A 16,496-nucleotide genomic window follows, 5' to 3' on the forward strand; every position below is an offset into this window, starting at 1 on the left:
CCAGGGGAAAATGCTGCAGTTCCACAGCCTGGATGAGCTGAACACAGAGGATTTGAGGCCTGCTGGAAAACTGGGGCTGGGCTGGGGAATTTGGGACAAGGGACATCCCTGAGGGCACCAAGCTGCTGGGTTGGCACCTCTGAGGTTAATTGGAATTAAATGGAGCAAATCTCAGCTGCTCGTGGGGTTCTTGTTTCCTTTTTTGGTCCTTTCCATATTGAGGAGAAGCCCCCAGGGATGCCCTGATCTGTGTGGGACAGGGACGGGCCCAGCTGGGGCCAAGGACAGGCCAGGAGCTGGGGACAGAAATTCAGGAGCTACCCCAGGAATCTGGGAGGTATCACAGAAATTTGGGAATAATCTCAGAAATTTGGGATTGATCGCAGAAGTTTGGGATTGATCTCAGAAATTTGGGATTGATCTCACAAGTTTGGGATTGATCTCACAAGTTTGGGATTGATCTCACAAGTTTGGGATTGATCTCAGAAATTTGGGATTGATCTCAGAAATTTGGGAGTCATCCCAGATGTTTCCCAGCCTCTGGAACTGAGCAAGGCCTGAGGGAGGCCCTGGCTCTGCTTTACCACAACTTCCCTGTTTTATTTTAAGCGTGGTTCCTCTTGCTGCCTCATCCCTTTATTTCTTTTATTTCAATGCTTTATTTGGCTTTTTGGTCAGAAAGTTTCAAAACCTTTCCTTGTGTCTGTTTTGGACACAGCAGATCCAACCAGCATTTGCTGATTCCATTGCAAACTGACAGGAAAACCACACAAAACTGACACAAAAGTGCACAAAATTGACACAAAATTGGCACAAAATCCCACAAAACTGCCCCAAAATCCCAAGAACATTTTCCTCAGCAGCTTTGGGGCCGTCCCTGGGCAGTGCCAGCCCTGTGCTCCCCCAGGCCATGCCCAGTGTCCCCTCTCATCCTTGCCAGAATTTTCTGGAAATCCTTTTGGAGCAGCCCAGGGCCGGGCCCAGCACTGGGAATGACAAAAGCTTTGTCCAGGCTGTGATGGATGGGGCTGGGAGGTGCTTCCCTCCCTCCTCCCATTCATCCCCAGCCCTTCCCTCACTGCCCTGGGCTGCTCCAGAGCATTTTGCTTCCATTTCCAGAGGATTTTATTTAATTTCTGGTTGTTTCAGAGCAGGGGCACCAACACCTCCCCTCTGGGCCCTCTGCAGCCCTGATTAATTCCTCATTAACCTTATCACCCTGATTAATTCCTTATTTTTGTGCTTCCAAAGGGGAAAACCTTGTGCTGCAAAGGTGACAAAGCTGCATTTGTGTGTCTGGCAGCAGCATTTGGTGCATTTTGTGCATTTTTGTGCATTATTTTTGTGTCTGGCAGCAGCTCCATCCCAGCATCCTCCTGGCTGAGGCCTCACAAATGAGGATTTCAATTATTCACAAGGCAGCCAGAGCGTTAATAATGGGAGAAATTCATCACAGAGGAGGGTGGGGTGAGCAAGGAAAAGCTCTTGGAGATTCCCCCTGAGCACAGAAGGCAAAGCTGAACGCAAAAGGGATCCAAGGGAAACCTGGAGCTGCTTCCAGAGGTGCAAGGGGCTCCAAAGGAGCTGGAGAGGATTTGGGATGAGGGGTGGAGGGACAGGAGCCAGGGAATGGATCTGGGATTTGGGAATTCCAGGGCACAGGGAATGGATTTAAGCTGGAAAGGGGAATCTGGATGGGATTTGGGCAGGAATTCCTGGCTGGGATGGGCTGGAATTCCCAGAGGAGCTGAGGCTGCCCCGGGATCTCTGGAATGTCCAAGGCTGGGAGCGGATGAGCCCTGAGCTCCTCCCAATCCCAACCCCAATCCCAACCCCAATCCCAAGGGTTCTGGGGTTCTTCCCTCCTCCCCAGCTCTGATTTTTTTCCCCACATTCAAGAGTTCAATCCCAATTTTCCCAAAGCAGCAGCAATTCCAGGGCACTCCAGGCCAGTCCCAGCCACGTCACTGCTCCTCCTTGTCCTTGTCCTTCTCCTCCTTGTCCTCGTCCTTGTCCTTCTCCTCCTCCTCCTCGTCCTTGTCCTTGTCCACCTTCCTCCTCCTCCTCTCCATCCTCCTGTGCAGTTTCCTGCGGAGCTGCAGCTGCCGCCTCCTGTGCAGCCTCTGCTGCAGCTGCTCCCGGCACTCCCTGTTCCTGCTCCTGATCCGCGACAGCTCCGCCCTCCTGCGCGCCTCCTGCTCCGGGTCCTGGGGACACAGCGGCGATGGGGACACCGGGGACACACCGGGGACAGCGGGGACAGCAGGGACACAGCGGCGATGGGGACACCGGGGACACACCGGGGACAGCGGGGACAGCAGGGACACAGCCGGGACAGTGGGGACACAGCGGCGATGGGGACACCGGGGACACAGCCGGGAATGGGGACACAGCCAGGACACACCTGGGACAGCGGGGACACAGCCGGGACACAGCCGGGAATGGGGACACCGGGGACAGCGGGGACACAGCGGCGATGGGGACACCGGGGACACCGGGGACAGCGGGGACACCGGGGACACACCCGGGACACAGCCGGGACACAGCGGCGATGGGGACACCGGGGACACACCCGGGACAGCGGGGACACAGCCGGGACACAGCCGGGAATGGGGACACCGGGGACACAGCGGCGATGGGGACACCGGGGACACCGGGGACACACCGGGGACAGCGGGGACACAGCAGCGATGGGGACACCGGGACAGCGGGGACAGCGGGGACACAGCCAGGACACTGGGGACAGCGACACTGGGCATGGGGACATCGGGGATTGGGACAGGACACTGGGGACACTGGGCCAGGCCCAGCATATTGGGAACAGGCTCAGGACATTGGGGACACTCCCAGGACATTGGGGACACACCCAGGACACGCCCAGGACATTGGGGACACGCCCAGGACACACCCAGGACATTGGGGACACGCCCAGGACAATCCCTTGCCCTTTCCAAGGTGCCCCCACTGGGACTGAGGAGGCCCCAAAATTCAGCCCCGTCTCCATTTTCTCCAGAGCATTTTTAACATCCCAACATTGAATCCATTTAACCTCATAACATCTAATATATTTACTATTTCATATTTTTAACAGCATAGCATTTAATCTTTTTAAACCCTATAATATTTAAGATTTCTTTTAAGATGATTTTAAATAAACCTTCCCCACCCAGAAGGGAAAGGAATGGAAAGGGAAGGAGGGGCTGTGCTTTCCTTTCCCCTTCCCTTTCCCACATTCCCCAGCTCATCCAGCAGCAGCTCTCACCTTCCCCTCCAGGATCATCTGTTTCCTTTTATTGATTTCCTTCTTCTCATCAAAGTCCATCCCCTCCAGCTCCTGGCCAAGGGAAGAGCAGCAGAGCCACAAACTCAGCCCTGAGCAGCAAAACCCCTGAAAAGCTGTGAAAAAAACCCCAAAACCACGGGGAGAGGCCCCAGGCCAGGCTCCCCAGGGCCACTCACGATCTCACACTCCCTCCTGGTGACGTTCACTTGGGTCAGGATGTCCAGCACCAGCTGCTCCTGCACTGAGAACTCCGGCAGCTGCAGCTCTGGGGAGACACAGAGGGTGACAAACCCGAGGTGACAAACCCAGAGGTGACAAATCCAGAGGCGACAAACCCCAGAGGCGACAAACCCCAGAGGTGACAAATCCAGAGGTGACAAATCCCCAAACCCCAGAGGTGACAAACCCAGAGGTGACAAACCCCACAGAGAACTGCTGCAGCTCTGGGACACACAGAGGGTGACAAACCCAGAGGTGACAATCCCCAGAGGTGACAAACCCTGTTTTTGAAGCAGCTGCTGCTTTCATCAAGAGCAGCTCCACAGAAATTCTGCTCCAGCAAAAGCAGCAGGGACAGGAGCAGGGGCCCTGAGGCAGCCAGGGCTGGAGCTGGGGAGGGGAGGGGAGGGGAGGGGAGGGGAGGGCCCAGCTGCACTCACTGATCTCCTCCTCGATGGCGTGCACCAGGTGGATGTCATACTGTGTCACCAGGGTGATGGCCATGCCCTTCCTCCCTGGAAGGGTTGAAAGCAGGGATGGGGCAGGCACAGAGGGACGGACCCCAGGCACCCCAGCCCCTCCATCCCCAGGGGCCAGGCTGGGAGGGCTCCTTGAGCTCTGCAATCCCATTCAGGATCCCATTAAAACCAGCAGGGATTAATGATCCCCCCAAGAGACCCAGGGCAGGATCCCAGCGGTGCCTTAAAGGGGGGAAAATGAGGATTTGGGGAATTAAAGACAGAAATGGGAGAATGGGAGGTGTCCCAGGAGCTGCCCAGGCCAGGCTGGAGCACGCTGGACAGTCCCAGCTCTGTCCTGCTCCATTCCCTGGAGCATCCTGAGCATTCTCCTGATTGTTCCTTCCCTCCCAGGTGTTGCACACAGTGCTGGGGGTGCTGTGGGGCTGCTCCTGTGTCCCCCCATGGTGGCTGTGTCCCCTCCCTGGGTTCTGTGTCCCTTCCCTGGGTTCTGTGTCCCCCCATGGTGGCTCTGTCCCCTCCCTGGGTTCTGTGTCCCCTCCCTGGGTTCTGTGTCCCCTCCCTGGGTTCTGTGTCCCCCCATGGGTTCTGTGTCCCTCCCTGGGTTCTGTGTCCCCCCATGGTGGCTGTGTCCCCTCCCTGGGTTCTGTGTCCCCCCCTGGGTTCTGTGTCCCCTCCCTGGGTTCTGTGTCCCCCCATGGTGGCTGTGTCCCCTCCCTGGGTTCTGTGTCCCCCCCTGGGTTCTGTGTCCCTCCCTGGGTTCTGTGTCCCCCCATGGTGGCTCTGTCCCCTCCCTGGGTTCTGTGTCCCCTCCCTGGGTTCTGTGTCCCCTCCCTGGGTTCTGTGTCTCTCCCTGGGTTCTGTGTCCCCTCCCTGGGTTCTGTGTCCCTCCCTGGGTTCTGTGTCCCCCCATGGTGGCTGTGTCCCTCCCTGGGTTCTGTGTCCCCCCATGGTGGCTCTGTCCCCTCCCTGGGTTCTGTGTCCCCTCCCTGGGTTCTGTGTCCCCTCCCTGGGTTCTGTGTCTCTCCCTGGGTTCTGTGTCCCCTCCCTGGGTTCTGTGTCCCTCCCTGGGTTCTGTGTCCCCCCATGGTGGCTGTGTCCCTCCCTGGGTTCTGTGTCCCCCCATGGTGGCTCTGTCCCCTCCCTGGGTTCTGTGTCCCCTCCCTGGGTTCTGTGTCCCCTCCCTGGGTTCTGTGTCCCCTCCCTGGGTTCTGTGTCCCCACGGTGTCCCCGGACCTGCCCGTGCCGTCCGTCCCACGCGGTGGATGTAGATCTTGGGCAGCCCTGGGGTGTTGTGGTTGATCACCACCTGCACTGCTGGGATGTCCAAACCTCTGCAGAAACACAGCCAGGGGTGGGCAAAGAGCTTAAAGAGCACAGCACTGTCAGAGGGAGCAGGGTCGGGAGGGACCTCAACACACTCTGAGTGCCTGCCTGGCCTTGGGCAGGAGCTCTGCCAGTGCCAGGATCTGATCAATCCAAACACCCCAGATTCCCATGGAAAAAGCCTTGACTGGCTGATTGGAGGAGAAATTCCTTCCTCATAACAATTCCCCAACTCCTTCCCTCAGGGCTCATCAATTCCCAACTCAACAATTCCCCAATTCTCCCTCAGGGCTCATCAATTCCCAACTCAACACTTCCCCAATTCTCCTTCAGGGCTCATCAATTCCCAGTCCCCTTGGAGCTGCTCCAGGCGCCCTCAGCACCCCCAGGCTCCAAAGCCCAGCTCAGTCAGGCTGGAAGAGCCTGTCCCACCCAGAGCTGGGGCATTTGAGGGTCTGGCCTGGCTAAACTCAGCCTAAGCTGGTTCTGGTGGACAAACCCAGGTGGGAGAGCTCTGGTTTTACCTGGCAGCCACATCTGTGGCAATGAGGATCTTGAAGATGCTGGACTTGAACTTGGCCAGAGCTGCAAATCTCTGTTTCTGGGAGGGGAAAATTCCAGGTGAGGGCTGGGAGGAAATTCCAGGTGGGAGCAGCCCCTGGCAGGGCCTGCAGGCCTCACCTGCTTCATCATGGAGTGCAGAGCCACAGAGGGGAAGCTGAACTTCCTCAGCATCATGTTCAGCACCTGGCAGTCCCTGCAGGGGAGGGAAAACCGGGAGAATGCTCAGGATGCACCAGGACAGAGCTGGGCCAGGCAGGGACTGCCCACCATGGCCTGGGATAACCCAGTTCCAGGGACACTTCACACTTCTGGGTGCAATTCCCAAAATCCTCATTGTTCTCCTCCTTTAAGACACCTCCCACTGTCCCAGAGTGCTCCAGAACAGCCTGGGACAATTCCTGAGGTGGGAAATCTGTGCCAGGGCTGAGCGCCAGGGAGGAGGAAAAGGGAGGAAAAGGGAGGAGGAAAAGGGAGGAAAAGGGAGGAGGAAAAGGAGGCGGAAAAGGAGGCGGAAAAGGAGGCGGAAAAGGAGGAGGAAAAGGAGGAGGAAAAGGAGGAGGAAAAGGAGGAGGAAAAGGAGGAGGAAAAGGAGGAGGAAAAGGAGGAGGAAATGAGGAAAAGAGGGAGGTAAAGGAGCAGGAAAAGGGAGCAGGAAAAGGGAGCAGGAAATGAGGAGGAAATGAAGGACGAAAAGCAGCAGGAAAGGGAGCAGGGCTCTCACTTGCAGGTCTTGGTGAAGATGATGATGGCCCAGTCCTCGTGCTGGTCCTGGAAGCTCTGCACCAGGTGCACCAGGTATGCGTCCTTGAGCGCCTCAGGCACCAGCAGGTACCTCTGCTCCAGCCCCTCCACCGTCCTCACCCTGCAGGGACAGGGACCCCCAGGATCCCTGAGGCTGCAAGAGCCCTGCAGGATCCCCCAGCCTGTCCCACACCGGCCCAGCCCTGCCCTGCTCCCTTTCCATGAGGAAATTCCTGCTGAGGTCCCACCCGGGGCTGCTCCCTCCTGTCCTGGTGTCCCCTGGGGCCCTCCTGGCTGTCCCCTCCTGCTGGGGACCTGTGGGGATTGGGAATCTGATCCTGCTGATCTGGTCCTGCTTTGCTCCAGGCTGGGCCCTTCCCAGCCCCCTCGGGAACTCCCCAGCTCCTCCCCAGGAATTTTCCCTTCCCAGCTCCCTCAGGAATTCCCAACTCCCTCAGGAGTTTTCTGATCCCTTTTCCAGCTCCCTCAGGGATTCTCCAGCCCTTCCCAGGAATTTCCCAGCCCCTCCATGTCCTTCTCCCGACACCCCCAAAGCCCCGGCAGGGCCCCAGCAGCGCCAGCACAGGAAAGGGCGGCAGAAGGAGCCAAGCCCAGGGAGTTTGGGGGATCTGGGGCACTCACGGGGCCGTGGCCTCCCAGCAGAAGGGGCTGTTGGCAGCCAGGGCCCGCAGCTGGCACAGGGTGCTGGTCAGGGTGGCACTGAACAGCAGCGTCTGCCGGCGGGCGGGCACAGCCCCCAGGATCAGCTCCAGGTCCGCGCTGAAATCGGCGCTGCCCTGCTCCAGCAGGCGGTCAGCCTCGTCCAGAACCTGGGCACGGGGCCACAGAGGCTGGGAAACCCTGGGAGCCACCAGGGAAACCCAGGGAGCCCAGGATCCACCAGGGAAACCCAGGATCCACCAGGGAAACCCAGGATCCACCAGGGAAGCCACCAGGGAAACCCTGGGAGCCACCAGGGAACCCCCAGGGTATGCAGGGAACCCACCAGGGAACCTGAAGGGCGTCCCAGGAAACCCCAGGGATGGAGGAAACCCAGGGGGATTCCTGGAAATGCTCCCAAGGACACAGGAAACCCCCCAGGATTCCCAGGAACCCCCCCAGGGATGGAGGGAACCCCCAGGATCCCCGGGCCGGGCTTGGGGCTCACCAGGAACTGGACCTTGCTGAGGCTGAAGGTGCTGGAGCTGCGCAGGTGATCAGCGAGACGGCCGGGGGTGGCCACCACCACGTGGGGCCTGCGAGACAGGGCCAGGGCCTGCGACACCATGTCTGGGACAGACGGACAGACAGACACACAGACAGACTGGGGATGTGAGCCAGGGCCTGCGACACCATGTCTGGGACAGACAGACACACAGACACACAGACAGACTGGGAATGTGAGCCAGGGCCTGCGACACCATGTCTGGGACAGACGGACAGACAGACACACAGACAGACTGGGAATGTGAGCCAGGGCCTGCGACACCATGGCTGGGACAGACAGACAGACAGACACACAGACAGACTGGGAATGTGAGCCAGGGCCTGGGACACCATGGCTGGGACAGACGGACAGACAGATAGACAGACAGACTGGGAATGTGGGCCAGGGCCTGCGACACCATGGCTGGGACAGACGGACAGACAGATAGACAGACAGACTGGGAATGTGGGCCAGGGCCTGCGACACCATGTCTGGGACAGACGGACAGACAGACAGACTGGGGATGTGAGCCAGGGCCTGCGACACCATGGCTGGGACAGACAGACAGACACACAGACAGACTGGGAATGGGCTGGGAATGACGGGGAGAGGCTGAGAATCCTGGGAGCACTGGGAATGGGCTGAGAACACTGGGAGCACTGGGAACGGGGCAGGACCCCCCAGACCCCCCCAGTGTCCCCCCAAATCCCCCCCAGCCTCACTCACCGAGCCCCCCCCAGACCCCCCAGTGCCCCCCAGGCTCACTCACCGAGCCCCCCCAGAACCCCCAGTGCCCCCAGGCTCACTCACCGAGCCCCCCCAGTGCCCCCAGGCTCACTCACCGAGCCCCCCCACCACCACGCAGTCCTTGAGGCCCAGGGGTTTGCCCAGCACCCGGAACTGCTCTGCGATCTGGTACGCCAGCTCCCTGCGGGGGAGGGGGGAACCGCGGGGGTCAGCCCGCACGGGGGGGTCCCCGGGGCTCCCCCGGAGCTCCCCGAGTCTCCCCGCCGCTCTCCCGTTGCCCCGCGGGGCCGGTACCGGGTGGGGGTGAGCACGAGGCAGAAGATGCCGTAGGGGTCCTGGGCCAGCACGTGCAGCACCGGCAGCACGAACGCCGCCGTCTTCCCGCTGCCCGTCTGGGCACAGCCCAGGCAGTCCCGGCCTGCGGGGAACGGGGGCGTCAGCGGAACGGGAACGGGAAATGGGAACGGGAAGGGGGAATGAGAAACGGGACCGGGAATAGGGAAAGGGAAACGGGACCGGGAACAGGGAACGGGAATGGGAAACGAGGACGGGAACAGGATCGGGGAACGGGAAATGGGAATGCGGAACGAAACCGGGAACGGGACCGAGAACTGGGAGGGGAATGGCCGGACCAGGACCGGGGAAAGGGGCACGGGGGGAGAACGGCCCGAAGGAGGGATGGGGACCATGAGGGGCCGGTCCCGGGGAAGGACCGGGGCTCGCCCATGGCCGTCCCGGGCCGGGCGCTCACCCTGCAGCACGGGCGGGATGCAGGCGGCCTGCACGGGCGTGGGCCGGAGCAGCCCCACCTGCCGGGCCTGCTCCACCAGCCACGGCGCCAGCCCGAGCGCACGGAACTCCGCCATGGCCGCGCTCCGCCGCCTCCGCGCGTCCTGATGGCGTCACCGCCGCGCGCGCCGCTCATTGGCCGGCTTGAGATGACCCCGCCCACACGCTGAGCCGCGCGTCCTGATGGCGTCACCACCGTGTTCGCCGCTCATTGGCCAGCTCGCTCTAACCCCGCCCTGATGGCGTCACAGCCTCGCGCGTTGCTCATTGGCCGTCTCGCCCTGACCCCGCCCACTCGTCTCTTTTTGCTGACGTATCCTTTTACTCGCGTTGCTATTGGCGGTTCCCATGGAGACGGCGGCTCCCGGCAGCCCGCGCGGCGCGGGCGCTTCCGGGTTCGTGTCTGCGGCGATGGCGGCAGGGGCGGGCGCGGCCCCGGCCGGGGAGGCGGACGAGCTCTTCGACCTCCGCAACAACTTCTACATCGGAGCCTTCCAGGCCGCCATCAACGAGGCCCAGCGCGCCAAGGTCCGGGCCCGCCGCGCCTCCCGGGGCTGGGCGGGCCCGGGAGGGTTCGGGAGGGGCTGGGCTGCGGAGGGTTTGTGTGGGGCGGGTTTGTGGGGCTGGTTCTGTGGGGTGGGTGTGTGGGGTGCGTTTGTGTGGGGCTGTTTTGTGGGGCTGTTTTGGGGTCCCTGAAGATTCCCTGTTTCCCCCTCCCCAGCCCAGCAGCCCCCAGCAGGAGGTCGAGCGGGACGTGTTCCTGTTCCGATCCTACATCGCCCAGGTGAGCCTGGGGAGGGGTAAAACCCTGGAATTCCCAAATCCCAAATCCATTCCCTGGGCCCTGGGATTCCATCCCAAATCCCTTCCCTGGGTCCTGTCCCTGCAGATCCTTGAGAGTTCTGCTCAAACCTCAACCTCCCTTCTCTCCCTTTCTTCCTGCCCTTCCTGCTTTTTTTGATTGTCCTTTTCCTTCTCTTCCTGACCTTCCTGCTTTTTTTAATTTTCCTGCCCTTCCTTCTTTTTCTGCTCTCCTTTTCTTTCCCTTTTTTCCTTTTCTTTCCTTTTTCCCCATTCTTTCTTCTCTTTCTTCTCTCTCCTTCCTTTGCTTTCTTTCCTTTTTTCCTTTCTCTCATTTTTTCCTTTTTTCCCCTCCCGCCCTGCCCTCCCTGCCGTGTCCGTGTTTTTCAGAGGAAGTTTGGGGTGGTTCTGGACGAGCTGCAGGGCAGCTCCAGCCCCGAGCTGCAGTCTGTCAGGATGTTCGCTCAGTTCCTGGCCAGCGACAGCCAGAGCCAGAGGTGAGGGGGGCCCAGCCCTAACCCTAACCCTAACCCTGGGCTCTGGGGCTCTGTGGGGTGGCAGCAGAGCTGGAAAAGGCACAATTCCTACAGAACCGGGAGCTTTTGGGGTGGGGGTTTGGGTTTAATATCCAGGGATCCCTTCCAGGGTGCTCCAGCCTGGCCTGGGGCAGTCCAGGGATGGAGCAGCCACAGCTTGTCCTCTTTTCTCCTCTTTTCTCCCCTCTTTTCTCCCATTTTCTCCCCCCTTTCCCCCAATTTCCCCCATTTTCTTCCCCATTTTATCCCATCCCCCCCACCACCATTTTCTCCCCTTTTTCTCCCCCATTCTTCCCCATTTTCTCCCTCATTATATCCCATTTCCCCCCACCATTTTCTCCCCCATTTCCCCCCCATTTTCTCCCCTGTTTTCCCCCTTTTTCCCTCCCATTTTCTCCCCCATGTCCCTCCCATTTTCTCTCCCTTTTCTCCCTGTTCCCCCTCATTTTCTCCTCCCTTTCTCCCCCATTTTCTCCCAGTTTTCCCCCATTTTCTTCCCTGTTTTTCCCCATTTTCTTCCCCATTTTCCCCCATTTTTTCTCCCCATTTCCCCCCAAACCCACCCCATTTCCCCTTGTCCCCCCCCCACAGGGACTCCATCGTGGCAGAGCTGGACAAGAAGATGGCCAAGAGCGTGGATGTGGCCAACAGCACCTTCCTGCTGATGGCAGCGTCCATCTACTGCCACCAGCAGGACCCCGACGCTGCCCTGAGGGCCCTGCACCAGGGGGACAGCCTGGAATGGTCAGGAGATCCCAAAAACGGGGTCACATCCTCCCCAAAACCCAGGGGGACAGCCTGGAATGGTCAGGAGATCCCAAAAACGGGGTCAGATCATCCCTAAAACCCAGGGGGACAGCCTGGAATGGTCAGGAGATCCCAAAAACGGGGTCAGATCCTCCCAAAACCCAGGGGGACAGCCTGGAATGGTCAGGGAATTCTAAAATATGGGATCAGCACAGGGGGACAGCCTGGAATGGTCAAGGAATCCCAAAACCAGGGTCACAAGCTCAGAGTTTGGGTCAGGAGGGCCCCTCAGGAGGGCCCCAGGTGGGGTTTGGGGTCAGGAGGGCCCCTCAGGACCCTCCCAGGTGGGGTTTGGGGTCAGGAGGGACCCTCAGGAGGACCCCAGGTGGGGTTTGGGGTGTGAGTCCAGCGGGGTCAGTCCCTGTGCTCCTGTCCCTGCAGCTTGGCCATGATGGTGCAGATCCTGCTGAAGCTCGACAGGCTCGACCTGGCCAGGTGGGATTGGCCCTTCCCTTTTCCTTTCCCTTTCCCCTTTTCCCTTTTCCCTTTCTCCTTTCCCTTTTTCCTTTTTCCTTTTTCCCTTCTCCTCCTTCTCCGTTCCCATTTCCAGGGATCAGACCAGGCCTCTCCTGGTGAAATGAACCCCAGGAAACTCAACCCCCAGTTAATTTGGTTTTGTGCTGAAATCCCTTTTCCTCTGTGATTGCCCCTTTTCCTGCAGGAAGGAGCTGAAGAAGATGCAGGAGCAGGATGAGGATGCCACCCTGACCCAGCTGGCCACAGCCTGGGTCAACCTGGCCCTGGTGGGTGCCCCCAGGAGGAGCCAGATGGCCCCAAAACATCCCCAAAACAACCCCAAAAAAATCCCCAAACAGCCCAGGGAGCTGCTCTGCTGCCCCACCCAGACTCCAGGACACAAAATGTCCTTAAAGAGGTTTGGGAATGAGGCAAAACCACCGAGTTTGGGGTGCAGGAGGGATGGGAATCAACTCCTCCAGCTCCTGAAATCCGGGGTCACAGAGCCTGGGCTCCATGGAATCAGCTCTGAATCAGGAGTGACCCCAAGGATGGAGATCAGGAATTGCCATCACCCCAGGGATGGAGATCAGGAATTGCCATCACCCCAGGGATGGAGATCAGGAATTGCCATCACCCCAAGGATGGAGATCAGGAATTGCCATCACCCCAGGGATGGAAATGAGGAATTCCGAGCCCAGGGGTGACCCCAAAGATGGAAATCAGGAATTCCCATGACCCAGTGGATGTAAATGAGGATTCCCCATGCCAGAGGTGACCCCAGAGGTGCCAGTGAGGGCTCCCCATGCCAGAGGTGACCCCTCAGGGGTGTGACACCCTCAGGGGTGTCACTGAGGGTCCCCCAGCCCAGGGGTGACCCCAAAGGTGTCACTGAGGGTTCCCCATGCCAGAGGTGACCCCAGAGGTGTCAGTGAGGATCCCCCAGCCCAGGGGTGACCCCAGAGGTGCCACTGAGGGTTCCCCATGCCAGAGGTGACCCCAGAGGTGCCACTGAGGGCTCCCCAGCCCAGAGGTGACCCCAGGGGTGTCACTGAGGGCTCCCCAGCCCAGGGGTGACCCTGTGTGTGTGTGTGTGTGTCCCTGCAGGGCGGGGAGAAGCTGCAGGACGCCTTCTACACCTTCCAGGAGCTGGCAGACAGGTCCAGCCCCTCGCTGCTGCTGCTCAACGGGCAGGCGGCCGCCGCCATGGCCCAGGGCCGCTGGGACGAGGCCGAGGGGCTGCTCCAGGAGGCTCTGGACAAGGTACAGGGGATCCCTCAGGGATGGGGAGAGACCCGGGGAAATCCCTGATGGACAAGGTACAGGGAATCCCTCAGGGATGGGGAGAGACCCAGGGAAATCCCTGATGGACAGGGGAGAGACCCAGGGAAATCCCTGATGGACAAGGTACAGGGAATCCCCCAGGGATGGGGAGAGACCCGGGGAAATCCCTCAGGGACGGGGAGAGACCCAGGGAATCCCTCAGGGACAGGGAGAGACCCAGGGAAATCCCTCAGGGATGGGGAGAGACCCAGGGGAATCCCTCAGGGATGGGGACAGACCCAGGGGAATCCCTCAGGGATGGGGACAGACCCAGGGGAATCCCTCAGGGATGGGGACAGACCCAGGGAAATCCCTCAGGGATGGGGAGAGACCCAGGGAAATCCCTCAGGGACAGGGAAATCCCTCAGGGATGGGGAGAGACCCAGGGAAATCCCTGATGGACAAGGTACAGGGAATCCTTCAGGGATGGGGAGAGACCCAGGGAAATCCCTCAGGGACAGGGACAGACCCAGGGAAATCCCTCAGGGATGGGGACAGACCCAGGGAAATCCCTCAGGGACAGGGACAGCACAAAGAGTCCCCAAATGGACAAGGGACAGGGGACAGCCCCACAGGGACAGGGGACAGCCCCAATCCCACAGGGACAGGGACAGCCCGAAGTGCACCCCAAATTCCCACACGGACCAGGGACAGCCCCGAATTCCCAGGAGTTTTCCTGCTCACATCCACAGCAATGGCAATTTATGGAATTTATGGATCCCCCTTGCTGGGCTTGGCCTTGCACAGTGGTTTGGTTTGGTTTATTTTAGTATTTTATTTTATATTTTATTTTATATTTTATTTATTGTATTGTATTTCATTTTGTTAAATTTTATTGGCTATTCTATTCTATTTATTTTTATTTTATTTTAGTATTTTATTTTGTATTTTACTTATAGTATTGTATTTAATTTATTCAATGTTATGTTTTATTTTATTTTATTTTATTTCATTTCATTTTATTTCATTTCATTTCATTTTATTTAGTTTTATTTCCGTTCCATTGCACCTGCACAATCCCAGGTGGCTCCCAGCCAAGGGGCAGCCAGGGATTTCTCTGGGAATCCCATCCCAGAGTTCCCAAATCCCTGTCTGGGCCCCCCAGCCCCTTTTCCTGTGATAATCCCATTTTCCAGGACAGTGGGCACCCTGAGACCCTGCTGAACCTGGTGGTGCTGTCCCAGCACCTGGGCAAGGCCCCCGAGGTGAGAAATGGGGGAAATGGGCTCATTTGGGGGGAAATGGGCTCATTTTTGGGCTCATTTTGGGGCTAAACGGGACCATTTTGGGCATGGGCAGCTCAGAGCCCCAGGGCACCGTTTGGGATTTGGGGCATTTGGGGATTTGGCTTTTCCCATGGAATTTGATGATCCTTGAGGTCCCTTCCAGCCCAAACCACTCCAGAATTCCAGAATTTCCTCATTATTGAGAAAAACCCTGGGCAGAAAAAGCATTTGGAGTTGGAAGTTCAGCTCTTCCCAGTTTTTAATTTTTTTAACTTGGATCCACCACAGAAAGTTGATTTTGAGGTGTTTTATTTTCTATTTCAAGTGTGTGCATGGGTCCTACTGGTTCGAACTGGGACAGTGAGAAAATCAGGATTTTCTCAGGTGTAAAACCCCCACATTTGGGTGGGATTTGTTCCACTCTGCCATCCCAAAATTGAATTTTCTCGTCCCTCCAGGTCACCAATCGTTACCTGTCCCAGCTGAAGGATGCTCACAAGAACCATCCCTTCATCCAGGAGTACCAGGCCAAGGTAGGCAATGGCAGAAAATAGAAACAATAATAGAAACAAATCAAATAAACTGAATTTTCCCCGTTCTGATGGATCCAGGGGAAATGAATCCCAAGGGGGCAGCTCCATCTCCTTCAGTTTTTTCATTTTGGGAGTCCCAAGGTTGGAGCAAAAGCCCTGAGATGCAGATTTTTAATCCAGGTGGAAATTTGTGCTCAAAACAGGAAAAAACTGGGAGAGGGAATTTGGGGAGAGGGGAAGGGAAAAGCAGCAAATGACAAAAAAAGGAATAAATGGGGTTTGCTGTTAATTTAGAGTCAATGGGAATGAAATAAATTGGAATTAATTTAGTTTTAGGGAGCTGGTTGTGGTGGGTTCAGCCAGAGGAGAGGTAATAAATGCAAATTGGAGGGGGATGGATTGGTAATAATTAATTAATGATTAATTAAGGATTAATTTAATCCATTTATTTTTGGCTGTGGTTGCAGGAGAACGACTTTGACCGCCTGGCCCTGCAGTACGCACCCAGTGCCTGAGCCTGGGGCCCAGAAAATCCTCCTGGAACCCAAAAAATCCCCTCTGGAACCCAGAAATCCCCTCTGTGGGACCCCCCAAATTTGGGGTTAAATTCTGGGGTTCAGGCCCCAGCTGAGCCCTGAGCTCAGCTCCAGGGAGATCCCAGAGCAGCTGAGCCGTGCCCAAGAAATGGAATTTATTCCTGAAGTTCTGCATCACCTCCAACCCTTCTGACAATTCCTTGGGGATGAAAACCCCCAAAAATAATAAAGAAATTAAAAGAATAAAAAGAGAAATAAATAAAAATAAAAGTAATCCTTCTGTAATAGGCTGAGTCTGGTGTCCCTCCTGCAGCGTCCTTGTCACCAACCCCTGCTGGGTCCAACCTGGGTTTTTAGGAATTATTGTGGCAGAAATCCCCATGGAATTTTCCCAATCCCAGCCCGATCCAAACAAGAATTTTTAGGAATTATTTTAACAGAGATCCCCATAGAATTTCCCAAAATCCCAGCCAGATCCAACCTGGAGTTTTTAGGATATATTTGAACAGAAATCTCCCTGCGAGTTTCCCCAATCCCTGCTGGGCCCACCCTGCGTTTTTGGGAATTCTGGCCCCTTCCCCATGGAACCCCTGCCAGATCCTGGATTTTTGGGAATTATTGTAGCCGGGATCCCCATGGGAATTTCCCCCAATCCCTGCTGGGCCCACCCTGGGTTTTTGGGATTTCTGCCCCCTCCCCACGGGAATTTCCCCCGGGTTTTGGGATTTTGGTGGCTCTGAAAGGTCCCTTTGTGCCCGGGCTGCGGTGTCCCTGCAGTGTCCCCTCAATGTCCCCTCAATGTCCCCTCAATGTCCCCTCAATGTCCCTTTGTGCCGCTCTGAAAGGGCCCAGTGTGCTCAGAAATTCCTGCAGCACCCCCGGGGACACCGAGGACATTGTTTGGTTTGAGATTTGCATAATTT

At 57.6% G+C, this 16,496-nt stretch overlaps 2 protein-coding genes across 3 annotated transcripts; one reads left to right on the forward strand and one right to left on the reverse strand.

Annotated features, from left to right (window-relative positions):
- Positions 1–620: 620 nt before the first annotated feature.
- Positions 621–9,476, reverse strand: DDX49 (DEAD-box helicase 49). Its single transcript, XM_054650209.2, has 13 exons — positions 9,318–9,476; positions 8,861–8,984; positions 8,662–8,747; positions 7,781–7,902; positions 7,255–7,442; positions 6,593–6,733; positions 5,989–6,064; positions 5,832–5,908; positions 5,218–5,315; positions 3,943–4,017; positions 3,460–3,548; positions 3,263–3,334; positions 621–2,207 (listed from the first exon to the last, which is right to left on the reverse strand). Exons 1-13 carry the CDS (start codon positions 9,430–9,432, stop codon positions 1,965–1,967), a joined length of 1,506 nt encoding a protein of 501 aa, XP_054506184.2. The 5' UTR covers positions 9,433–9,476; the 3' UTR covers positions 621–1,964.
- Positions 9,477–9,713: 237 nt separating this feature from the next.
- Positions 9,714–15,858, forward strand: COPE (coat protein complex I subunit epsilon). 2 transcript variants are annotated; one of them, XR_013185561.1, is made up of 11 exons: positions 9,714–9,883; positions 10,077–10,139; positions 10,547–10,653; positions 11,284–11,436; positions 11,881–11,934; positions 12,161–12,242; positions 13,063–13,218; positions 14,415–14,483; positions 14,963–15,037; positions 15,505–15,661; positions 15,701–15,858. XR_013185561.1 is itself a non-coding variant. In XM_054650238.2 (10 exons), exons 1-10 carry the CDS (start codon positions 9,767–9,769, stop codon positions 15,550–15,552), a joined length of 924 nt encoding a protein of 307 aa, XP_054506213.1. In that variant the 5' UTR covers positions 9,714–9,766; the 3' UTR covers positions 15,553–15,858. The 2 variants fall into 2 exon arrangements, 1 of the variants encoding a protein (XP_054506213.1); XM_054650238.2 differs by having other exon boundaries at positions 15,505–15,858.
- The last annotated feature ends 638 nt before the right edge of the window (positions 15,859–16,496 follow it).

Source organism: Agelaius phoeniceus, chromosome 29 (assembly GCF_051311805.1).
Source record: "Agelaius phoeniceus isolate bAgePho1 chromosome 29, bAgePho1.hap1, whole genome shotgun sequence".
Taxonomy (NCBI): domain Eukaryota; kingdom Metazoa; phylum Chordata; class Aves; order Passeriformes; family Icteridae; genus Agelaius; species Agelaius phoeniceus.